Genomic DNA, 26,317 nt, shown 5'->3' with positions numbered 1-26,317 from the left:
CCTTGCTGACACTGTTTAGTGTAAGTGAAGAGGTAATCTGAGCAACAGCAGAGGTTGTAAACTTGGGCGTTTTTAGGTACCAACAAAAAAAAATCAAATCTGACAATCGCATACCCCGAGGATCAGACTAGATCAAGTTCTCTCAGTATGAAGTGCCAGATTAGTCCCTGTAGTTGTCCAACTCAGTTTCACTTCATGAAGCTGCACTGGCATCAACCCAACAGGCTGTGTGTACCATGGAGCGAGAGGCATAGCGAGTATAATTTATGTGTCAACATTTACCACAAGTACTATGAAGCCCTGGGGGTACCAAAGTGGGTTAGGGTTAATTAAAATGCAAACTGTTAGCTGAAGCCTTCTTTCAACTCTGCTTTCTCCATGATGTGCAACTCAAACCTTGAGTTCTGTGGACGGACATCAAATGCTGATGCTTTCTCTAAGAGTAAGACGTTTGCAAACCACAAAAGGCAGAACTCTGATTACCAGCACAGCCTGTTCTCCTCCCTGCTCTCACAATAATGGGAAAAAAATGTATGAGTAGAAAAGGTGGAGAGATTTTTTTTATCTAAGTTCTGATGTAAAATCATAGCAATGCCCAACAGTTTTAAAATAGGTCATTTTTATTCCTTCGTCTATATGCTGTCATTTTTCCCAGCTATTGATGAACTCCAGAGAAAGCATTTCTTCATAATGAACCTCGTTCAGTAGCAGAAGCTTTCATCCCTGAGCTGACATTTGAATTGAAACTACACCTGGCCAAGATCTGATACTGGTCACTGTGGAAACGGATGACAGTGCATGAAAAGCAGACAAAGACCACCTCTCGTTGAGATGCTGAACTCTGCCGTGTCTTCAGGCAAAATAAGAAGATGAAACAAAAAATGGTTTTGTTGAATCTTGCAAAAAAACAAAACAAAAAACAAAGCAGTAAAACAGTTCTTGAAAAAGACATATGAAAAAGATCAAAGTCCAGGTTGACCTTACAAAACCTTGCATTTCACTTTTTTTCACTTCCATAAATCCTCTCAAGCGTTCTTGAGAAAAAAATCCAACTTACGTATGGGGTTGGCACAGGTTTCTATAATAGTCGCACATCACTTCCATCCAGCACCAGCACACTAGCTTAAAGCCAGTTGATGGTGCCAAGGATGACTGGCGACAGCTGGGCGCCTCTTACTCATTTTAAGGGTCATCAAGATTTAATGTTACATTAGTGGCTTCGCTGGGTTTCCCTTTATCTTCTTCGACAGTGTTGACTTAATTATGCACAGCAGTATCACACTCATCTTGGTCAGCCCAGACACATGGAGAGGAAAAGGGTAAAGCAAAGGAGCTGCCTCTGTACCTCTCTGTGTATCTCGCTACGTTAAGTATCCGTGCGCCTTTTGATGTGGATGAAAGTGACACAGAGGGCTGTCTGGGGCCGTGCATACAGATTAAAACGCCGACACATACGCACACGCAGTCTTTCACCAAGTTGTAAAAGTAGGTCCTTCCTCTAGGGCTGAACCCCTTCGGTATCCCCCTTCATCTTTTGTCTTTGTCTGAAATCCCAGCCCCTCCCAGCAGTCTCTAAACACAGACACCAGGAACACAAACTGACATTCCGGATTACTGTCAGGCCTACAATACAAAGCCAGTGCCAACAGTCAAATAAAATGCGCTGACAATCTGAGCCACTGCCAAAAGAATAAAGCTGAAATATGATGAGAAGAAAATATAGGAGGGATTTTTTTTGTGTAATTTTTTTTCCAAAACGAAAAAAAAGTGACAGCCCTGCAAAAACTGCAAATTGGTGAGACTTGCTGCTGTGAAAATGCAATAATTAGAACTATTCAAAGTTCTATGCACATCTAACTAGATTGCATCTATTTAGAAGCAATAAATTAAAGGCAGTTTTGACAGGTAGCTCTTACATTGATGTCTTCCAGGTTCAAGGAGTTCAGATACTGATGGTTTCTCTTCCACAATATAGGAGGTCTCCGTTCACCTGTGATGGCGCAAGTCAACACAGCACTCTGGCCCACCGTTACTGTTGTCACGCTGACTTTCTGGTCCTCTGGAAGGGTGAGCAGGTACGCATCTGTTGATAGGATAAACAGAAAAGTTAGAGTGACTGTCTTTGGCTCAATTTATGATTTTTGAAACAATTAACCTTCTGAGTAAAAGTGGCCTCTCTAAACTATGAACATGAAGGCTAACAGTAAAAAATATGATTCAACTCAGTCATCCTATATTTTTTCTGCATTGAGTACTCACGGGCTTTTCATTCTTCTAATGGCTCACAATTTACCCACAGAGATGTTTCAAAATTCATGGATTTCTCACATCTTTCTTGAAGCATAAAAACGAAGCATAAAAATAAGACACACAATACAAGCGTGTCTCAATTAGTTGCTACCGTGCTATAGCGGGAGACACTTCTTTTTTTTAAATATGCACTGAGGCAGCACAATTATTGCATTTTGCACAGTAATGAGAGGGAATTAAGTTTAACGTTCTGTAAATACTTTGCATAATTTATGTGAAGATACTTTAATGGAAGATCTGCTTTATCAGCCTCTCTGCAGAGTCTGTGTCCACCACTATGTATTTCTTTTTTAGCTAAAAGAACAAACCTGACACTCTTGGGAAGCACCAGTACTACTCTTCGGCTGACTACTAAAATCTCAACTGAAGCGTGGTGCTTTGTAACTTAAAGCTGGAATATTTTTAACATGCTCAGTATTCTGAGAGTTTAAAACATCTCCATGCTGTTGTAAAAGCCCAGGAGTACACACTTTCTGATGAAAGTAACATTGAAATCAAAAAAGAAAAAGGAAAAGAAAAAAATTCTCTATGTTCACAGAGGTTCCCCACAGAAACACAACCTCTCACCTCAACCAGAGTTCGTTTTTTACTCGCTTCAGTATTTCTGCAGTACATACAAGTGTTTAAAACCTCATTCTGATGATGATGAGACCAACACAAAGAGAATACTGCAAGTAAGTCAGATCGGGTAGCTTGGCGAGAGGTCACCATGGCTGAAGTTGTTTAATGCCTTGGTGCGTCCAGTATTTTGAAGAGACAACAAGTACAATTTACAGTCCACCATTCTTTGCTGATATTATGTAATGTGGCCTGTGAAAGAATGCCTTTTAATCTTTCTCTTGGGTAATGAGCAATGGAGCAAAAGGAAACAGAGACTCAATTTGTTCTGCTCCTAAGGGCATGAAATACAAAACCTAATGAAAGAGCAGGTCCAACAGTGTTCACTTGCCACAGCCCAGAGAATGAGGATGAGAACACCTTCAATTACAGCATGACTCCTGTGGCCCTTTTACCAGTGGCTGCTGATTGCTTTTTTTAACCTTCTCACTCATTTGCTGTGTTTGGTCCACTTGTTGTGTCTTTGAACTGTGAACTTGGTTAGCGTGTTAGATCCAAGCTAATCACACTGAGACCGCGTGAAAACTATACTTCTTTTCAGTGGGAAGCTTTGAGTTAAGACTTCTAATCTCACATTTGGCCCAATGAAACCCTGTTTAAGCCCAGGCAAATCACTGCTAGGATTACATCAAAATTAGAGGATTAATGAGAGCCCTTTCTTCTGAGTGAAGAATAACTAAGTTTAAATGATTATACTGTTAGTGAAGTGTTGAACAAACTCTGCTGTAATTTATAAGGCTGCAGTTTCTTCTAGAATTTTTCTTATTCAACTGATGAAAAAGCGATTAAAAAAAACACTGACTACCACTATAGCTCATTGGAGTGAGTCAGTGACCCGTATACCATTAGGCTATTGCATTAGTCTGTGCTTGAATAGATGCATTGGATAGATGAAAGAACAAAGACTCCTTAGCTACATCAGGAAGATGACCTATGTGTTTAGAGAATAACTCAGATAGCAAAAACCCAAGAAATAAGAGCAAGAAAAGGAACCATTATGGAAGGACGGATTTCTGCACGTACCACCAGCAGATGGAAGAAGTGGCTGATATCGTAAAATCCTATCAATGGCTGGACAAAACTGGGCTGAAAGACAGCACAGAGGCCCTAATGATGCCAGTACAGGAATGAGCTCTCAACGCAAGATCAATAGAGGCTGGGGTCCACCACAGCAACCAAGACCCAAAGTGAAGGCTGTGCAAAGATGCCCCTGACACAATTCAGCACATAACAGCAAGATGCTCGAAGTCTATATATAACCAGAACACCATAAACAAGTGGCTGGCATAGTATACAGGAACATCTGTGCGGAGCATGGCCTTGAAATTCCTCGCACAAAATGGGATACGCCCCATAGGGTGGTTAGGGTGGTTGTGAATGACCAAGCTAAGAGCTGGTGGGCCTTCCAGATAAAGGTAAATAAACTGGTGATGGCTAACCATCACCAGTTTGGTGGACAAACAGAAGGCCATAGTAATGGTAAATGGCCTGTATTTGTATAGCGCTTTACTAGTCCCTAAGGACCCCAAAGCGCTTTACACAACCAGTCATCCACCCATTCACACACACATTCACACACTGGTGATGGCAAGCTACATTGTAGCCACAGCCACCCTGGGGCACACTGACAGAGGTGAGGCTGCCGGACACTGGCGCCACCGGGCCCTCTGACCACCACCAGTAGGCAACGGGTGAAGTGTCTTGCCCAAGGACCGAGACTGTCCAAGCCGGGGCTCGAACCGGCAACCTTCCGATTACAAGGCGAACTCCCAACTCTTGAGCCACGATCGCCCAATGATACATGTAGCTATAATACCCAGCTGACATGGTCAGCTAAATCTGTCATAACAACTTCTGTCATAACAACTTCAGGAAGATGGAACTCGCAAACCTAGAGGTATACCAAGGGCTGAGAGAGAAGATAGAAAAGATGTAGAAGATAAAGGCAACAGTAGTTTCTGTGGAAACGGGAGCACTCAGGGCAGTGATGCCCAAACTGGACGAGCTGCTCCAGAACCACACAGTCCTAAGAATCGGAAAACAGACTGTGCAGGACCCTCAAGCTCCAGGCCTCTGGTAGAGGACCCAAGCTTGAAGGATAAACTTGAAGGATAAACTTTAGATTTCTTAATAATTTTTAATTTTGTTATATTACTAGCACGACAATCCCCTAGGACAGCGGTCCCCAACCTTTTTTGCGCCACGGACCGGTTTATGCCCGACAATATTTTCACGGACCGGCCTTTAAGGTGTCGCGGATAAATACAACAAAATAAAACTAGTACCGGTACCGAAAAAAAGAAGATTTATTCATAACACACGTGAAAAGACCAAGGAAAACCGAGTAAGCGATAAAAACGATAACAAAATAACGCTGAAAAACGATAAAAACCCTGAAAACCATACATTTCACACCTGAGCCTCAACTCTCGCGGCCTGGTACCAAACGACTCACGGACCGGTACCGGTCCGAGGCCCGGGGGTTGGGGACCGCTGCCCTAGGAGATGAAAATTAAAGTGTTTCCTTCTTAATAACAAATGATCTTGAACACAAATACTGAAGTTGAAAAGAAAAGAAAACATTCAAACTAAAACCTAGAAAGCAAACATATTTGCTCATTAGTCAGTCTCTTTTGTTGGTTAATGATAAAATGTCATGTGATGCCCAGCACAGACAGTATTTTTTTAGACGGAAATAAATAATAAACCTGCCACTTGTTTTGATTTAGAAAAAGCATGGTGAAAATGATACATGAAAAGCAATAACCAGCTTCATAAACGATTGGAACATCTCCCCTGTGGACACCGTAATATGACAGTCATTTGATGGAACACATTTGATTAATTAAGAACTGTATGAATGTAATAAAGACATGACAACAGTTGTCAGCGGGGGTGATATGAGAGCTGTCATGGATGGAAATAAATAATAATGACTGAAGGGAAATGGAAAAACCTTTAGGAGCAAAAACTAGTTTTATAGCAGCTCATTAGACATGTTTTTTATGCAGTGTTGATGTACACGGACAACTTCAGGTCAACAAGGGAAACGCTGTTCCAGGGCTTACAGATGCACTGCTCTCTTTAGCTCACCTCTTCAGTATTTCTTCATGTTTCACTGCCACTGCCACAGGTAGCATATAACTTCTGCTAACATAACAATTTATGTCGCCCCCTTTATTTTAGGATATAAGACAAAGTTGTAAGGACCCTAAGTATGGTGCAGGGTTGGTAGACAGTAAAGATTGTGTAGGAAGGCCAAAAAAACTGTTTCCATTGTGATGTTTGCAGGCACACAATGACCCAGTGGCACTGGTCGTGTTTGCCATATACTCTCTCTCAAGAGCCTGAGGACATTACAGCAGACCTCATAGTGCACAACCCTGTAAATAAGTGCTACTGATGCAACTCCTGACCTATTGCACCCTCGTGTTTTCTTAAGAACACTGCAGGCTATATCAATGAAAACTGAAGCAGCAGCTCCAGCTCGTGTCACTCGCCTTAAATACTTAGAAGTTGTCAAAATGGAAGAATTGCTTCTGTTTTTAAAGCTATCAGTATCTAAGAGACAAGGTGACATTTTGCCAGGTTCACCAATTATTACTTTTCAGATGTTCCACAAGAGGTTTTTTTTTTTTTTGGGTGTGTGTCACTGTTTTTGCTTAAGAATCACACAATTTGTCCACTGGTTTTTTTACCTTCCGTCATAAATTTCTTTCAAATGCTTGGCAGGCAAATTTAAGATGACTATATATGCTTAAAACAGACATTTATCAGTTCAAACATTTGACTTGTACTCTTTATACTACTATCATTAATAATTTAAGAGATCATTGCATTCTATTTTTATTGACAATTTGGTAAGTTTGGTTTACGTTTATCCTTCCTGTAATAAATGGGTATTTATTTTACTTCAACTTTGTTTAAATCAAAGTTCATGAGAAAACTAGAAAGTGCATTTTCTGAAGAAACTGCAGTGTGAATGCTTGAATCTGAATGTATGAGCTGAAATGAATTAATTACTGAATATTAAGCTAAAAATGTTGAATGAGCTGGAAAATACAGAGTTTTTAACCTGAAAACAAAAGTGCAGAACTTTTGAAAGCTGATGTTCACACAGAAGAAGTTGGAAAATAGCTGAAAAGTTTTTAAATTTAAATTAGAAAAACCTAAGTAATGAGAAAATACATTTTAGAGTCAGAAAACATCTGAATGAATATTAAAAGTTCATATTCTTTGAATCACTGAATGACTAAAATGTGATCCCTCCACTTGGATCCACACAGTTTAAAAAGTTTAAATGTCTAAGCTTTGAAAGACACGCTGTTGGAGAGAGAACAACGATGGCTACATTTTGAGGGTAAAATGATGGCTGTAGAGCAAACACTATGGACACAGCAGCAGTTGAAAGAGAAGTGTTTAAGATGAATCTTGGCACAGTGAAAGAGAGCTCGTTAAGCAGGCAGGTGTGAGCCTGGTTGCTATAGTGACTGCACCCAATGGCTCCATACACACGCACACAGACATGCACCTCACTTCTGCTGCTTAAAATGAACAGAAAAGTCAGCCCAAAACAAATCCTTCCCAAATGAAAAGTACATGTCGTATTGACAAAATTCTTTCACCGTGAGCGCCAGCAATGTCCAGTCTACCAAATTCTCAGTTTTCATGCCTGTGGAGTTTATTATATGGACGTGGTGACAGTGGAAAGACACCATGCTCTTCTGATTTTCAAACGAACCTTCTGAGCCATTTTAACATTAGAGTCTATGGAAGAGTTGGAGGGAGGAGGCTGTGCATTGGTGACATTTATGAAAGAACCATAACACCTAGTACAATAGTAAACACATTGGATGAAAGAGGACAGCGATGGCTACGTTTTGAGGGTAAAATCATACCTATAGAGCAAACGCTGCGGACACAGCAGCAGTTTTAAAAAAGATTTTAAGATTAATTTTTTTGCTCCTCTCACTCTAGCAGTTGAGCTGTCTCACTCTAGCGGCAACATTCCGTCCCATACACACCCATTATAAACTCTGAAACGGCTGAAAAAACAGCATGAAACTTAAACTAGAACTGAAGAAAAAGTATAATAGATATTGAAAAGATAAATACAAGTTGAATAGTTGAATCTCTTGGCTTCGTTTTAAAGTTTGAATGGTGGCTCTATGTCAACGTATGTGGAAGTAGTAAGAGTTGAAAAATAAGTAAGTTGAATGAGGATTTGAAGGGTCTCCCCATTGAAATACATGGGAAATTTTTGTTGAAAAAAGTTGAATAAAATTAAAAATATAAATGTTAAAAATGAGAAAAATAGAAGCACACTTGTCCAAAAGAAGAGGAATCTAATGGTGTTTGAATGGTTTTTCTAAGTTGAACGGTTTTGAAGGAGTTGGCGTCCAAAAATCGTACGGAAAAATAATAATAAAGATTCGAAGAACAATACTGTGAATGCTTGAAAAGCATTCACACTAATAATGGGCTGAGTCTGAGTGTACTTTTACCAAATTCATGTTACATTAACTATAGTCATAGCAACCCAAAATGAAGCAATCAAGGTGTCAGGTAAAATTAACAATGTCCAGAAGAAAACATAATTGGGAAAGTAAGAAGAAAAACAAAGCAAGGAAAACAAAACACAATAACATAACCCTCATGCAGAAAGCAAAGATTTAAGGAAAGTGGATCCTCAGTCACTCGTGGCCACATACCTCCTCCTCCCCTGACACTGATAACAATATAGCCAGCAGATCAACAATCCAAGGAGCTACTTGGTGCTCTACATGGTGCTGAGGTGGTGGTGGGTGGATACACTGACAAAAATCTCCTTCAATAATGTCCTCCCTAACCATTCAATTACAGCACCCTTGTATCTTAATGCTTTTGGAATACGCTGCAAGCAACAAACTCGATTTGCTGCTGATCCCCAGAGGGATAGAAATCTGTGAAGGTATAGGGAGAATTTTAAGAAGAAAGTGGGCAGGCAGACAGGCAGGCAAGCTTTAGCTATTGGGTGGAGCAAGGGTGGGATGGAAGGGAAGGGATCCAACCCGAATGAGAAAATCCTCAGAGAAAGGGGAGTCTGGGCAGCCAGAGCCAGCTGAAAGCCTTCAGCGTGCAGCAGCTCCTGAAGATTTATCAGTGGAGGAAGTGGCACCGGCTCCTCTTTTTGGTCTGATTTGAGGCCTGAGGGACTCAGCCCCCAGAGAAGGATCAACCTTCACAGTTCGACCTGTAATTAGTGATTAACGGTAAGGTCCAGACTTTTGATTTACTCTCCTCTGCTCTCAGAAGGGGATGTTGGTCAGTGGCACGGCACGAGGTAAATCACCTATTGCACTGGAGGCAACAAGCTTGTCAGGGAAAATAGGCTCTGCCTAGAGGACGCTGCAAAGGACCAGCTGCATGAAGACAAATTGCACCAAGGTTGCTTAGCCAACCCTCTTACTCCATCCTCTATCATGCTCTGTCGCCCTCTTTTTCAAATACATGCTCACTCGAGTTGTCTTTCTTCACCAAGTCTTTCATTCCTTTCTAACTTACTCCCTCGCTCAATCCTAATGACATTCAATATTACCAAAGCTGAACGCCTGTGTAGCCCCAATTGCTTTTGAGTTTGACATTTTGAAGAGGAGATAAAAGTATTTTTCCCTGATGCTCAGTATTCATAGATCATATGCATAGACTCAAAGGTAAAAAACACCCCCCCAAAAAAAACAGAATACACATTCATCTGAATGCTCTCTGATCTTGGATGGTTGACTTGATTTGTGCAAACTTTCTCCCAAAGCAAGAAGAATCGAGTCTCTGCTTCTGTGTTTTTGATATAGCGCATGAATGACTCTGTGGACTTGGATGTTTGGCAGAAACAGAAAATAGTTTGACTGGTGAAACATTCCCATGTCCTTTGTTTTCCCAAAGAAGATTCGTAGTTTTGCTTTTCATGTTGAACTGCTGTGGCTTATTGCGCTACTTAAAGAAAAGAAATCGTTCCCTTTATAATAAGAAACACTAATCAGGTGACTTTTTATGCATTTATTAAGAGAAACCCACATTGCTGACAGGGAAACATTGCGCCTTTCCTTCATTCCAGGTTTTATTTTTCCCCCTCTTACTTGGTAATGCAGAAACAACCTAGCTGTGAAGACCAAAAAGCAGTTTTTGACATCACTGGGAAAACTTGGTGAGAGAGTACAAATGAAAGGTTTAACATAACCATAATTGTTGTTCAGAGGAGAAAAAGATGTAGTCGGAAGAAAATTACAGCTTACAAGATTACCTACAAGAAGTTGACTGCATGTTATAAAAACCAATTATTCCAAAACAATCTTACGTAAGCTCAAAAAAGGCTGAGCTTACACAGAATATTTATATTATGACACTATGAAGCATTTTTTTACAGTTCTCTCACCAAACTGCCATAGATAGATTGGCGACCTGTCCAGGGAGTACGTTAAAACAGCTGGGATAGAGACTGCGACCCTGAATTGGATAAGTGGAAGAGAATGGATGGATGGATGGATGTGAAGTAATAATGGCTCTCTTATTTCAGTATATTCTTTATATTAATAAGTATGTGTACACAGTAGCAGTGTCTTCTTATTCCACCAGAGCTGCTTTTCATTACTGTGTCTTATGCGATGCCTTGCTTTTTCCAAAATTGCCAGTGCTTTTCATTGTGTTTTGTCCTTAATTCTTTATGCAAAATAGGCAAATTATTTAATAATTTTTCAAAGAATGAATAAGCAGACAGGAAAATATAAACAGATGCAGACATGGGACTTGTTAACTCATCATCACGTACTTGTAATTAAGATCTTCTGAGCAGATCTTTTGAGCTTTGACGTTGATAACTGTAATCGATATTGTCAGAGGCAGCTGTACTTAACGTTTGCACAGATGAATTCTGCAAAATAAATAATAAATTTGGGTTTGTTTACATGGAAAACACTGCAGCTCAACTTCAGGTCAAAGAACAACGAGCTGCCTTTTATGATGAATCTGTGCTTGTAAGAGATGATTATATAATGCACAGCTATAGGGGCGGCGTCTCAGCATCTCGTGTCACCTTTCACCATCTTGTGAAGGAGGATAAATAACTGTGCTTTTGCAGCTTGCTAAAACCATCTTAAATATGCAAAATAAATTACAGGTATTAGGTAAAAGGTGAGAAGATTATTATTATCACCTTCAACCCTCCTCCCACGAACATTGTAAACATCAGGATGGCTTTAAAACAGTCACAAATGGCCTTTGTGAGTGCATTACCTCTGGCTGATCAGCCTCTAGTCTGTTTCCAAGCTGCTGGTAGAGATCCTGAGGGACGGCCTGCATTAGTATGCTACAGAGCTTAAGAGGATGTCTAATTGGACTAATTTTATCACAGCTACCTTGTGGAAAACAAGTAATGAAAAAAATCCTCCATCTTCCTGCTATAAGTAAATCACATGGCACTTAAGCTACAGCATAAGAGAGGCTATATTTCAATGACTTCTTATTTCTTAAATATAAAAGCCACTAGGCCACTAATGCTGCTAACTCCAGTATGTGTTGATGCACTTTAGTGACAAACATTAGGCACCAGTTTGTGTGTTAAAGGGGCAGTATTCACTTCCACCCAACTGTCTTGGTTTCTGCTAGTTTTTCAGCAACATTACAGCCAGGCCTACACCTTCAAATAGATGACAGGAGATGTTAAATGCTGAGAGAAGCAAATGAATGCAGCAACCCGTTTATGCTGAAACATTCCCGACAGCCAGAAAAGCAAGTTGAACCTTTCTCACTCAGAGGGCTGTAGAACATATTGTAAGAAGTTTCTCCTCACTGGGAATTTAAACCTGACCCATCAGTGGCACATGAACAGTAGTGAAGAGTTAATTAATTGAAACCCCACTGTTTCCAACCTCGTTGTGCACAGGACTAGCTGCCATGGAGAAACATGTTTCACAAGTAAACTTGAATACCTTATGCCCACTGAATCAGCATAGTGTAACTGCAAAGCTCATACTGAAATTGGTAATGTATTGGGGTGGCAGGGGGGGCTGGTCTCGCTTGTCCCCCCACAGTGTTGGTTTGCAGGGTGATGAGTCATGTCAATGTGAGCACATACATAGACGAATTATACCACACTAATGGACTAAAAAGTACTTTACTCGAGGATTACTTCAAATTTAAAAAGTACATCAACTTCTTCTTTTAATAAATTCTGGAGATATAGCAGAAACATGTTTGAAAATGAGCCACAAGTTATGAAACCATTTTAGCACTTGAATGAAATACTCAGCAGGGGTTTTGACAAGCAACAGTCAGATATCCATTAACTCTCACTCTACCATGGGTGCTGACTAACAGCAAACTTGACTTAATGGAAGCAGCTTTCCCTAGAAGAGGCCTGGCTGATGGTTTGGATGTCTAATTATAATCTTCAGAGAAGTAAAGGGTGTAAGTCAACTAATTTTCAAGCCTGGCAAAGTCTGTATTACACCACGCGTGGGATAACACATGATTAGAGGTGGACTAGGTTAAAAAGAAAAAGAATGTGAATAAAAACAATTATAATAAAAAAGAAACAAGAAAAGATAATTAATAAAAACCAAAAGGAAATCACAACTGTACAGCCAGAATTGTTATGCTCCTCCAAATCAATTTTAAAAAGGCTAATAAGTTTGAGCATTCACTCTAGCAGCTAATTGGAAATGGTTTCTCAAGTGAATCTAGTATTTGCTCAAACTTAGGTTAACTTTAACTGATTTATATTTTTTAAATTCACTGACAATAATTTGGTTGGCAACATACAGCAAAAAAAAGGAACATGGCATTGGGTCAAAAAAAAAAGGTACTACACAAGCAATGTTTCATTATAACAATTAAGTGAGCGGTTTCACTGAAACACTCGTCCTTGTCACATCTATTTTTTTTTAAACCAAGAAGTCCACTCTGCAATTTCCCTTTAGGTAACAAGCTTTTGGAATGCCACCAACACAACAACCAGCTTAGTTGGGTAAAGAGTTGGGTGAATGAGTAATACATGACTCAATTAAAAAAAAAACAAGATTATTTTTTAAATGACACTCATCTTATTAAGGATTCAAAAATAACTACACATAACAGATATTAGGGAAGGCTATTTATGTTTTATGTGTCTAAAATAACAAAAATATGAGCTGATATATTTTTAAGTCACTAATTTTCTGCCTTAAAAATCTGATATGGGTTGGACTCTACTAATGAAAGAAACACTCATCTCGATGTTTCAAACAGATAAATAAAATCCTTCTCCTCCCGCACAAGGCTTTGAATAATCAGGCCCCATCTTATCTAGACCTATTGAGACTATATGACCGATATAGAGAATGTCCCTTTCACCTACTTGTGGTTCCTTTTAAAGTAGAAAGGGAGGCAGAGCTTTTAGCTTTCAGGTCTCTCTTCTGTGGAAACAGCTTTCAGTTTGGATTCAGGAGATAGACACACTCTATACTTTCATGATTAGGTTTAAAACTTAACTCTTTGAAAAATCATATAGCTAGGGCTGGATCAGGTGACCCTAAATCCTGCCTTAGTTATGCTGGAATAGACCTAGGCAGCCAGGTGCTTCCCATGATGCACTGTGTTTCTTGTTCACTCACCTTCTTCACTCACTATGTGCTTACAAAGCACTCTGCATTTGACCATTAGTTATCATTAATCTCTGGCTGTTCTCTAAAATGTGTAGAGGAAACCCAGAGTGTGCCTTTTGTCCTGTCTTCCTCCCTTCACCTGTAACCTGTTGCTGCCTTCGCACTGTCATGAAGTGCTTGTTCAAAGGGGCTGTGGGTTTCTCTTTATTATTGTAGGGTCTCTACCTTACAATATAAAGTACCTTTTGATTTGTTGTAATGTGATGCTATGTCGATAAAATTTAACTGAATTGAAAATTAGATGTCAGAAAAAAATATATAACATTATGTAATTACATCTTTTATAATGTCTACGGCTGGCAAACTATTACAGTATGTGAATGACCACGGCAGACCCGGTGACATATTTATGCTTTGCAGCACACTTTATTTCAAACACGGTTGCTGTACATCCACACACTGAGCTGCAGCTCTCCCACTGCCAGCTCAACATAACAACAACCACTATCACAGGACCCGGTGCAATACCTAAGTCGGCGAGGCATGATTGCAGATGCCGGGCAGGTGCGTCCGCCTTCCCTGCACGGCACCGCAGGCCATGCCCCACCATATAGTACCACAGCATTATCTTAGAACACAACTGGATATTGCACTAATATAACAAAATGCACTCATAGCTTACTGTGTCTGGATTATTCTTGCACTCGAAAAATGTATTGTTCATTTTGACCATCCCCCAAAGCACAATAACCAGGCTTGGATTATTTTTTTAATGTTTTTTTTAATATAAAACGCTTTTGTTTAACAAGTGGACAGAAATAGGCTTTTGTTAAAGTAACACAGATTTATTGCCTTAACTACATACTGATCAATCGTGCTAAAATGCAGTCAGCTGCCCAAGGCTCATTTTGAACCAGGAAAAATCATGCTGTAGGTAGATGGATATGGTGGATAACCCCTACATTAATACACATCATGTGTTTTGATGCAGACAGTAGAAATTCTTTCTGTGTGAGGATCACAAGAGTAATATATGATAGCTCACGTTACAGTCCATCTTAGCTTCCCACCACCGCAGAAATCAAAGAGGTGGTTATATTGGATATGTGTTCTGTCAGCAGGTGTCATGGTTCAGATAAATATGTTGATAACCAAGGAGACTGGAGTATGTCATTACTATGAATCAGTCAAATATTGTATATTCTATTAACTACATACTGCATCCCACATTCTTTAAATAAACCACCTATTTCTATCATGCTAACAGGATATAACCTAAAGTAGGGCAAATACAGTTTACAGTTGAAATGTAAGAGACAAGGGCTCAAATCTGTATAATGTCTATGGACCTGAGAGGGGGGTTTGTTAGAGATAGATTTTCAAACTAAAGTTTGCCTCAGGCTGCATTCATCCAGAGAGATCTTTCCAAATACTTTCAAATTCATTTTCACTGTTGTCTGCCAAGCAGTATGCCTCAAGATTGCATTCAGTAGGTGTTCCCAAACTAATAACATTTAAAGTGTGCGGTGCACAGGCAAAGAACATTGTGATTGTACAGCCAACTTCAAAGAGCTTAAAAAGCTCACTAACACAGGGATTCAGTCTCTGTGTGAATTGCACGCATCAGCTTTCAAAAGCCCTCAATCTAAAAGCACCCGACTCTGCTAATCTTAAACCACCCTTTAGACACTGTCCATTCTTTCAGCTTGTGGATTTGGTTCCTGAATTTAAATACAACAAAAGTTTATTTGCAAGTGTGCAAAAGAGTGTAAAAAGTCTAAAGTAGTACTTTTTTCTATGTGCCTTTTGAATTGGCGTAGCACCTTCTGCTCAGTCCTAAAGACGGCAGTTGCTTACTGAGGTTTTTTCTTTCTGGTAGTTGTTTAATTTGAGTAAAGCAAAGAAAGAGATGGACTTTGACTTGACATTCGTATTTAGTGAGGCATGTATATTTACCATAGTTGAGTTTATTTTCATGTTGTATTGCTATAAGATTCCTCATATACTTTGCTCTACTCTAATATGACAGATGTTACTGTATATATCATTTTGCGCATGTAAAAGAGCACTGCCAATGCTAAACAGTCTTCTTCTCTCAAAGGAAACATTGCTGCTGGACTAAAACAGCTCATTTGTAGTCCAGGTCTTTTTCTGTCTCCATCACTATGTGAATGGAACTATTTGCTGCAGTTGCAGCATTTTAAAACAATCAAAAAGTTGAGTTTTTTTGTAATGCCAGAATGAATCAGAGCAGACTGGGCTTTTTGGAAGACAGATATTAAAGAAACAGACTCTAAAACTGAGTGCTGCAGATAAAGGATGGCAAGAGGTGGTACAGTATGTAAAAGATAAATAACATAGTTTAAGCATGTAAAACTTTTCTATGAGACCCCAAAATAAAATCAAGGTGCCTGGTAATGAGCATGATGCGGGTGCTTCAGTGTCTGTGCAATGTATTCTGTCACTCGTGCGCCAAAAGTTAATGACACTTTGTGATAGATGACACCTTATCTGTTTACCCATGATGCACTGAGCCATCATTCACCGATGACATGGTACTCACTATCAGCAGCATGGCAGACATCATTCATATCTGTAACATCATCTAATTAAAAGACATCACTTCTGCCAGACAGTTTCCTTACTGCTAGCTGAAGCAAATTGATTCTCAATCCCCTTCCAGTCTATGCAAAGCAGGAATGAATAATGCATGGACATTAGAATCTTATCTTCTGTCCTGACAAACAATGTTGCAATACTTTGAATATTCCATAAAGGTGTGCAAAGGGTCCTTATTAGCGCAGCAGTCAGACAGGTGTCGTTTTCATGGAGAGTCATTCTGCTTTTACTGCTGTTCATTTCCAAGCCATACCATAGTTCTGGATACACTGAGTCAACGGATTTACTTTATGATCGTGCTCAGTTTACGATAGCGCTTAAGGTATTTGCATAGATTTTTATAGCTGCCACTCAGATATTATGTTGGCAATGAAGTGAGAAACTATAACTTTACAGTGTAGTTTTACCCCAAGCTCTGTGACCAGGCTCTATCAGGCTACAACCTACAAGTCACTGAAATAAATGTTCAGTGCTCTGACTCAGATTTATACTGGAGATGCCTGTTATTGCAGTATTATCAGCAGCTGCGCACCAGCCCACTCAGATTAAAAAAAGAAGAAGAAGAAAAGAATTAAGTATGTTTCATTATATAGCTGCTTTCTACCTATGCACAGACAGAACACTATCAGCAGTAATAAAATAGATTAGCCATGCTCAGTAAAACTGATTGACTTGTGTTTTTAGTAAGTTCAATATACTATAAAAAATAATGCTTTTCCAATTAGCGTTTATGTTGCATGATTGTGAGCATCAGGGCAATATACAGGATGCAGCGTGGTGATCTACCTGAAATGTATATTTTGGGGAGTCTGGGTTGTCTTCCCAGTTGAATGAACAGGTATCCCCCTCGTCTCAAGACACAGTATAATGGACATGTCCCATGTTTTGTTTTTCAAAAGTCAACAAGACTTAAATGGTGAAAAAGGGTGACTACTGTCACCGTGACAATCTTCTACCAATCAAAGCAATTGCAAGGAGCTTTTCAGAGCTAACTCTCCAGTTACACCAGTGTAACTGGAGAGTTAGCAATCAAACCTAACTCCAGCAATCACTTGCCAACCAGTCTGGTTTTACACATTTTTCTCTCTGGTGTGAAAAAAGTGATTCTGTTTTTCTGTGAGCTTGTTTAAATATCTTACTTGTTCAGTTTGAGATGAATTTTATTTAAATATACACTTATTTATACGTATATGTTGATCTCCCCAGTTTTACTGACGCTGACTGAAAACTAGAAGGCCACGCAACATCACCTTGAAATTAGTTAGCAAACTAACAAAGTCACATTTAAGCTTAAAGAAAAAAATCTGCTGTAGTAGATCACATGTTACTTGGTTTTACATTGCAAAAAAGATGGATGTAGGTTTTCAGGTTTGAAAAGTAAAGTGCAAATGGAAGTGACTTAAAAGACTCGCAAAAAGACCAGTTGTATAAAGATCAATGTGAAAATGACCCTTGGCTCCCTTGCTCTGTGAACTGTGAAAAAATGAGAAAGGAGGATGTCCTCATTTACCAACCACTTGTCATTCACAAGTCATTACCCAATAAGCGTAAGGTTCCATAGCCAGGTCCATCCTTCACTTGTCAGATCCAGCTCCAAAAGATCAAAATACCAATGTCTGATGTCACGTTTGCTACATCTATCTTTTATACTGCCTATGGTTTTAAACCTTTACTCCCTAAACACCAACTAGGAGTAGCACTTGAAGCTCTTTTCTGAATTGAGCGGTTTTTGTCATGTTTTAGGCCTGCTTACAGAACAAAACGACTGGGTTTGCATCAGATGTTTGTGATTAAATATTTTAATACTAGCTCCCCTTATTGATTCCTCTATAGTTAGAAAGATGTATTTCTATAAAATTAACTACTTCGCTGCTTCTCAACTTGAAGGAATGGCAGTGGGTTGGGGTGTTGGCTTTCTGGTCAGTATCTAGAAGAAAGACACTTTATACTACACTAGAGTTACTATCACCTCTCTCTACTGACTATATGATAGATAAGTACATTTACATAGAAATTAGGAGAACTAAATTCTTCAGTCATGCTGTTAAGTCTCTAGAGATGTTGGTCTTTTTATCATCATTTCTTTCTGAGCTGTGGGCCTATCTTGAAAGGATGGAAGTATTTAGGAGAGAGAAACAGGTTTGGACATGAATAGAGTGAAGAAGCACAAGCTGAGTACTACCATGACCTCCAGGTATGTAATGCATGTCAGTAAACCAAGTATTCAATATTGAGTGTTCGGTGAAGAGAGTTGAATTCCTTTGAGCAATCTGATACTGCCCACATGGGATGGAATAAAAAAACAAAAATCTTTTATATGTATTTCTATCTCACACTGAGATATACACAGGAAAATGAGTATGTTACATGAGAACTTTTACCACTGAAAGTATTGTGGATTTATTTCTGTTTGTTTTCTATAATAATATACTCAGAAATCCTGAGATGTTGACAAAGACACATTACTTCAGCTGTGCTAAGCATATTGTTTATTGATTGCCTCTGTAACTATTAACATCAATATAGAAGCAATTTCCAGTAAAGCGTCTTAAAAAATAGCGTATCCAAAGATTAATTCTGCACTTGGATAATTATCCGCTGTCGCTAAATAGCAGTGTTGGGACTAACGCGTTATTAAGTAACGCGTTACAGTAACTACGTTATTATTGTGGTAACGAGCACGGTAACTAGTTATTATGCCAAAATCAGGAACGCGTTACTCGTTACTAGGATTTAGATAGGGTCGTTACTCGTTACTTTGTGTGGTGGCTATCGCGGAGCTTCCACAGATTCAGTAACATTAGCAAGTGGTGGAAGCCAGCAGGTGGATGAGAGAAAGGGGAGGCAAGAGGAGAGACCCGAAGCGGCCGCCCGTCCGAGTGTCAGGTGAACTGAACTTCAGGTAAGAAGTTATGACCTGCAGTCTATCTGGGTCAGATATAAACCAAGTTTAGTTGGAGTTTATTTTCGTTGTGCTGACTTTTTCGTACTGCGTGCTAGCTAGCATGACGGGGTTTCTATACAGCTGGGTGGTGCTATGTTACTGATGTTGAACTTTATTTTGTTCATACAGTTAATTATTAGAGTTGCCAACAGTTCCCTAAAAAACGGAATCGTCTGGTATTCAGAGAAATTATTACGCGTTTCGTATTTAGGTGAAAAGGAACAGTTTGTCCCAGACTTCAGCTACAATGAAAAAGACACAAAGCTGGAGTTATTCTGTGTCTTTGCTGCACAGCTGCCTCTTCTTCTCTCATTCTCTCCCCCTCCCTCTCCTGTTGCTACTTTAATCATGAAACTGATCAATGATCAGCTGATCGGCTCTCTTGTTTATTCATCGTCCACTTTGCGCCAGAAAGAGGAAACCACCGGATGTCGCGTTAAACAACAGCAGCACGTTTGATCAGCTGTTGTTAGAATTTATTTAATATTACTTTCTAGTATCAGCTGATGTTTGCTGGAGCCACAGCTGTAAAGCTGCTGGTCATGATATCGGTTTGTATATCTGGTGAGAGGGAAACATGAAGATGAAACCAGGAGATGTTCTTACTGAATCATCAGAGCTGAACAGGTGATGGAGAAACAGGTTTACCTTTTAGGTGACATGAATGAGTTGAAGGGAAGTTATGAACTGTTTCTGAGAGATAAATAACACCAGGATCCTTTTCCAAGTAGCTGACAGCTGGTAACTGTGCAGGGGCGGATCTATGGGCTCAAAATGTGGTCATAAATATTTTGTACTTGTAAAAAAGATTTGTATGTGTAAAAAAGATTTGTGTGTGCGTAAAAAAGATTTGTATGTGTAAAAAGAATTTGTGTGTGCGTAAAAAAGATTTGTGTGTGCGTAAAAAAGATTTGTATGTGTAAAAAGAATTTGTGTGTGCGTAAAAAAGATTTGTATGTGTAAAAAGAATTTGTGTGTGCGTAAAAAAGATTTGTGTGTGCGTAAAAAAGATTTGTATGTGTAAAAAAGATTTGTGTGTGCGTAAAAAAGATTTGTATGTGTAAAAAAGATTTGTGTGTGCGTAAAAAAGATTTGTGTGTGGACTTAGAAAAAAAAACCCTGCAAGTTACAAGTACGAATTTTGACCCTATTTTTCTTCCTTTCATCTGATTGGTCAATGTCATGTCAAACACAAATGTAACAATCCAATCAGAGAACAGATGGGTTTGGCTGTTGGAGGGGCGCTTTTTTTGAACTGCAGGTCTTTGAAGGGAATAAATGCCCTTTTACATGCCAACCCAGCGTTTTCCTTCATCACCACGAAGGAAAACAGTCTGTGGTCGTCCGAGTTTGGTGATTTTTGTGTCACAGGTCTACGTGTTTAATATAGGGACTTCCACAGCCTTTTCAACAGCGCTGCGGACCGCGGGGTGGGGGCGGGCAGTGTTTTGGAAATGACAGTCTTCATTACAAAGCTTTCTTCGTTATGAATTAGCATACATGTTTTTATTGAACATTTGAAGAACCAGCAAAAAAAACAGAAACTCTTGTAGAGGACATAAAGTCAGAGATAGAAAAGACAAGGAGCAGGTGCATCTAGTACAGGTAGAGCTGCTGCAAAAACCCACAGAGCCCAGCAGCCAGCGTAACAAATTCTGGATCCTTTGCTTTTAGTTAGCAGTTAGCATTAGCAGCACATCCTGCGTCTGATGTGAAAGGACTTTTATGCTGCGCACTGTGACTCACAGCAATGGTCCTGGGTCAGCCCTGACTTTGTGTTAAACTAATCCTAAAGTAATAATGGTATTTCTAACCACTGATATACCACAACTTTTTCCTTTCAACAGCTACTGAAAGTTAGGGGACCTAGCTGCTATCAGATATTTATATAGAGATCCTCCAGCTTCAAACTGTATCACCCTTCAAGGACCTGCAGTTCAAAAAAGCGCCCCTCCGACAGCCAAACCCATCTGTTCTCTGATTGGATTGTTACATTTGTGATTGACATGACATTGACCAATCAGATGAAAGGAAGAAAAATAGGGTCAAAATTCGTACTTGTAACTTGCAGGGTTTTTTTTTCTAAGTCCACACACAAATCTTTTTTACGCACACACAAATCTTTTTTACACATACAAATTTTTTTTACGCACACACAAATTCTTTTTACACATACAAATCTTTTTTACACATACAAATCTTTTTTACAAGTACAAAATATTTATGACCACATTTTGAGCCCATACGGATCTAGCAAAGTGTTGCCAGGGGGCCAGGTAGGGCATTAACAAGGAAAGGGGGGCACAAAGAAATACTTTCTTATTCTCATTTAAAATGTCTAGCTTTTAATAAATAATTATCTGAGTCTTACAACAAACAATTGATAGATTGATACATATATACCATCAAGACAGTGTACATCACTGTCACAACAGTGTTTGTTTTCATTCAAAGGCTTTATGATTTTTGCTACAATGGTGGGCCGGTCTCTAGTCAAAATGCCTGGGCTGATTTTTTGTCCCAGTCCAGCCCTGTATGCAGCTCATCTGCAGTCTGGTGTTACCTACATCTTCCTATTCGGAAGGCAGAATTTCTGAGTTCTGAGTACAATCAAAAGCACCACGACTGCAGTTTTTGTGTTGGATGTAAAAAGCGCACATGACGCTGTAACGTAGGCTAGAATCATGGCGGCGGTGAACGACGGTCCAGGCGTGGGATTTCTCTCGTGGAAATATGCACATTATTTTTTCCTTTGGTAGGTGGCACAGTGCACTTGTGGCAAGTAAGCAAGCTAGAAGACTGGCACTCTTGCTGGGTATCCAGTTAGCAACACATTAACAAGAGAAGTCTGAGTAAAACCAAAGTTACTTTCCCTAGTAACTAGTTACTTTGAAAGTAACGAGTAACTTGAAGTAACTGAGTTACTTTTGATGGAAGTAACTAGTAATGTAACTAAGTTACTAATTTAAAGTAACTTACCCAACACTGCTAAATAGTAACATAAAGTGGCACGCAAGGATAAAAAAAATGAAAAAGTCTAAAAGAGGAGTAAGGCAGGTTGAAAGAAACTCCATCACAGAGGGGGAGATTTACTCACATTAAATATCCTATTTCCTTGTGAGCAGTTAAGTCGGAAACTTGAGAAAAAAAATCCTCTGAAACCTAAAAAAGGAAGAGACAGAGCAACTCAACTCTTCAAAGAATGGGGTTCTGTGTTTCTGTGACTTGCCAGAAGGGGTTTCTCTCCCACACATTCATGTATGATGTGGAATCCAGCAGACTAGATGAGACTCTTGCACTTTGCCATTTGCTCCCGTGACTTTTTTTTCTTGGTCTCCTCTAGGAAATGCTTCAAATACAAAGGGCTGATAAGATGAAGGTTGATTATGAATTCTCTCCCTCTGCTAAATGTGTCAAGCCAGCCAAATGTCAGAGGATATTCTGTCAGAGGATATTGAGCTGACTGAAAATGTCAGACAGGGAGGAACCGTGAATAGGAAGGAAACAAAAGACAGAAACTGGTGCACATGTGATATCTGTGTGACTCAGATATCACATATATCAATATAAAGTGATATCTGAGTCACACAGATATCACACAGCACCTGTCGTCTTTATGCTGCCTAATGATGTAGATTTGGATTGAACTACTGTTTCTAAGAAGTTGTGACCTGCTTTCTTTTGAACCATTTCCACTTTGAACTCCTTCAATAGTACAACGCAGTTGGCAACAATCTGCAGGTCTCAGTGAGTAAACTCATCAAATGTTCTGATGATGATGCTCTGGTCAATCAGGTCCCACACCTCCAGACTCGTAAACAGGTTCTTCCCCTTGTCCATGCAGACTTTCAATAAACACTATCCCCGACAACCCACCCCTGCCCACCCACCTCAATAATCTAAGCCATGGTCTGAGAACCCTCATCACTCAGGCCCCTCACACACAGACGCTATTCAGACTACGTTTTTTCTTTGCACTCATTGTTCTCTAATGTGCGCCTTTCTCCTATTTTTGTATATATTTCTTTTGTTTTGTATACATCCCTCTTGATTGTAAATATTTCTTCTGTTTGCCATTTATTCCTGCTGTCTACTATTTATTTTTTATTCCAGCACAGTTGTATGTGTACTTGTTGTAAGTGTGCAAGGACAAATAAAGGGCTATTCTATACTTTTATGCTATTAAAAGGAGAATAAAGAAGAAACGAGCATCAGTATCAATGAAATATGAGTATACACATTAATTATGCCGTGGCATCTGAGAGATTTTTTTTCCAGGGTTTCAATTTACTCTCTGTTTTCTCATAATACTCATAATTACTGCACTACTTAAATCAATTAACTAACAACTGGGTAAAAAGAACACCATTGTAAACATTGTCTATTTTAATCAACTTTAAAATATAGTTTTTTTTTAAAGACAAGAGCTATTATTGAGTATTGACTAAAACTGCAAATTAAAAAAATGCATTTCTGTCACATCTGATATATATTTTACTGAACAATGTAAACAGACAATGGGAGTAACAAAACTGTATCCTCACCAAAGGCTGTGTAGAACTCCTCTTTTGTAAGGTGCTCATCATCGTTCACGTCGTTGTACTTCAGCAAGTCAAACAATGTGCATTCAGAGATGTCCTTGGATAAACCTTCTTGCTTGATGACCTTCAATGAGAACACATCAATCTTTGGTTAAAGAAGGTTAAGAGCATTTTTTTTTTTTTAAATTCTGTTTGTGTGTGTCTGTTGTTGTTTTTTCAGTACTGTTCCAGAAATTATAATAAAACAAAACCTCTATGCAATTAATGTTGTCACTAAACAAATCAGCCAGATGTTGACTAATAACATTTTTCTTTTCCACCAAAGGATTTGATGTCTCTTAAAGTAAACCACAGCAGTGATGGCACCGCTTATTCAATCTACAGTGAGTAATCAGCACAGATATGTGTTAAACCTACACAGAGAAGTGTAGGTTTAACACATATCTGTGTAGGTTTAAACTTGCTTTCTGCTCTAAGCCCACCAGGCATGTATATCCTAATAAGCTGAACACAGTAGAGGGACAGAAGTCCAGTTGCCTTTAATTCCATTTTAAGTGGGATGAGGCAAACAAAGGCTTATATGGATTGTCTGTGTAGGTTCTCATTCATCCAGGTCATGGTAATTTAAGGAGCTTGGAAAGAAAAGCGACTGGACCTCTTTAAGTGTCTTAAAGACGTTTCATCTGAGAAGCTTCTTCAGTTCTAAGACCAAATGGTGGAGAGTCCCAGGTATTTAAACCCTAGTGCGAGTTGTCCCTTAAGATGGTTGTTGACCCGCTATTGATCATGTGCCTCATCACATGAGCCAAGGACATCAGCAGAGGTCTGGGTGAAACATTGCGAGACCTTGCCTCACCCTATCATGTGACCTACTGAGATCAAGTGACGCAAGATGTGAGTAGGTGGTAAGATCATTATAGATTTTTTGTCCACTGTTGCAAAAAATGTGTTTACCCCAGGTTTAAACCCAAGAAACAATAGGTGTTGCTTGGATTATACTTGTCATTACAAAATGATAAATTGAGTACCATATATCTAATCGCCAAGAAAACGGTTTCACTAAAACTGGAATGCACTGGCTGAAATGCAAAGTCGAAACCATCAGGTACTATCTCAGGTCAATTAAGTTTTTTACGTTAACCTTATTTGCATCTACTCTTTGACAAGTCGTGTGGCTAACATTGTCACCTCACAGTAACAAGATGATGGGTTTGAATCCACCTCTGTGCTGGAATGATGACGTGACCAGCGTGTAATTATGCGCAAAAAAGGAAGTAATGGCCCAGATATCAACTATATTCTCCAATTCTCCACTCACTATACCGAAGCCCAAACATAAGATTTTTAAGGCCAATATTGATATTTTGGTGATTTGAACATTTTGCGCATTTTAAAATTTTGCTAGCATTTCTTATACGTAGTTATTTATTTAGTGATTTACACTGGCCAAATCTGCTTAGATCATGTAGTTTTTATGCTTGCTGTGTTTCAAACATGTGTGTTGCCAAAAGCGAAGTTGCAAAGTGCCCTCTGCTGGAAAAACTACGCAATGTCAGGCCATTTCCCCCATCTTTGTCCGTTTACTCAGACAAAGCCAGTTAACAATTGAAAGTTTAAATTTGAAAAACAAATACAATGGTTTTAGTATTTGTAGAACCGTACAGTCACAAAACTACAAAATAGTAGACAGTTTTGTTAATCATTGGCTTTTCAGATTAAAATTTAAAAGTACTACAGTTCCTTCAGGTAAAGTGTCAGTCTATGAAGGCTGTGGTCATGTTCAGTACCATTTGCATTGTAGCCAAACTGAAAGTCAATGAAGTTCTGTCACAACAGTGGATGAACAGGTCCAAAATACTGCAGTTTTTGTCATCATCCTGATAAAAACATGATCCTATTCAACACCTTCTGCATGGCCCTGGCAGTAAAACATCCATCATACTAGATCAGCTGTCAAAATGCTGATCACAAGGGACGGCTTTATACATCATGCATTGTCCATCGGATAGTGCACTTCCCTTTCCCAGATGACTTGCCCAAAATTGAGAGTTACCTGTGATGCTATGTGATGCTATGTGAGCTACACCTAACTTTAATTTGAATCTTGAATCACTGAAAAAAAGAATTCAATGTACATTCTTTTCTATTTTCATCCTTTTCATTCTTGGGCTTAGAAACAATTTTAAAAAAGAAGATGATTTTAACTCAAAAACAGTCTTTACTCATTGCTCCTTTCTTTGCTTGCTTTTTGGTCTTTTCATCACCTGGAGTGATGTGGCATTTAAGAGACTTTTATGTGTTGGAATTGCAGGCTTTGATGCATAAACTCCATTTCTGTTTCTACAGTGTTTTTACAGTGACTCCTCTGGAGAAAAAGAGAACAACAAAGCAGTAACATATCCTGCACATGTTCAGTGGACCATGTGAGCTAAATGATCTGAGGCAAATCATCGATAGGTTAACCAGATATATGTGTATTGAGATTGCAGCTTCTGCCTGTTTTAAATTGAACCTTAATTTACAAAGCCAATGGAACATTGGCTGGTTACCCAGACAGAACATATGTCTTACAATTAGCAGTTACACTGAGTTTTCTTTTTTTTTTTACTTAAACGGAACCTATTCGTGCAATACAGACATTATGTACCATAACTATACGGTTCCTGCTA

At 39.1% G+C, this 26,317-nt stretch overlaps 1 protein-coding gene across 3 annotated transcripts in view; it reads right to left on the bottom strand.

Annotated features, from left to right (window-relative positions):
- Positions 1-26,317, bottom strand: part of fstl5 (follistatin-like 5) — a 201,345-nt gene that overhangs the window by 62,719 nt on the left and 112,309 nt on the right. For all 3 annotated transcript variants that reach the window (XM_084954596.1, XM_084954604.1, XM_084954614.1), the window contains exons 6-7: positions 23,652-23,772; positions 1,917-2,083 (exon numbers count right to left, since the gene is read on the bottom strand). In XM_084954596.1, the coding sequence (XP_084810722.1) occupies positions 1,917-2,083; positions 23,652-23,772 (288 nt within the window). The remainder of the gene's footprint in view (positions 1-1,916; positions 2,084-23,651; positions 23,773-26,317) is intronic.

This window comes from Perissodus microlepis, chromosome 2 (genome assembly GCF_051167445.1).
Source record: "Perissodus microlepis isolate ML-2025 ecotype Zambia chromosome 2, ASM5116744v1, whole genome shotgun sequence".
Classification (NCBI taxonomy): Eukaryota; Metazoa; Chordata; class Actinopteri; order Cichliformes; family Cichlidae; genus Perissodus; species Perissodus microlepis.
The sequence above is the reverse complement of the archived record's forward strand: the minus strand, read 5'-3'. Positions and strand labels throughout refer to the sequence as shown.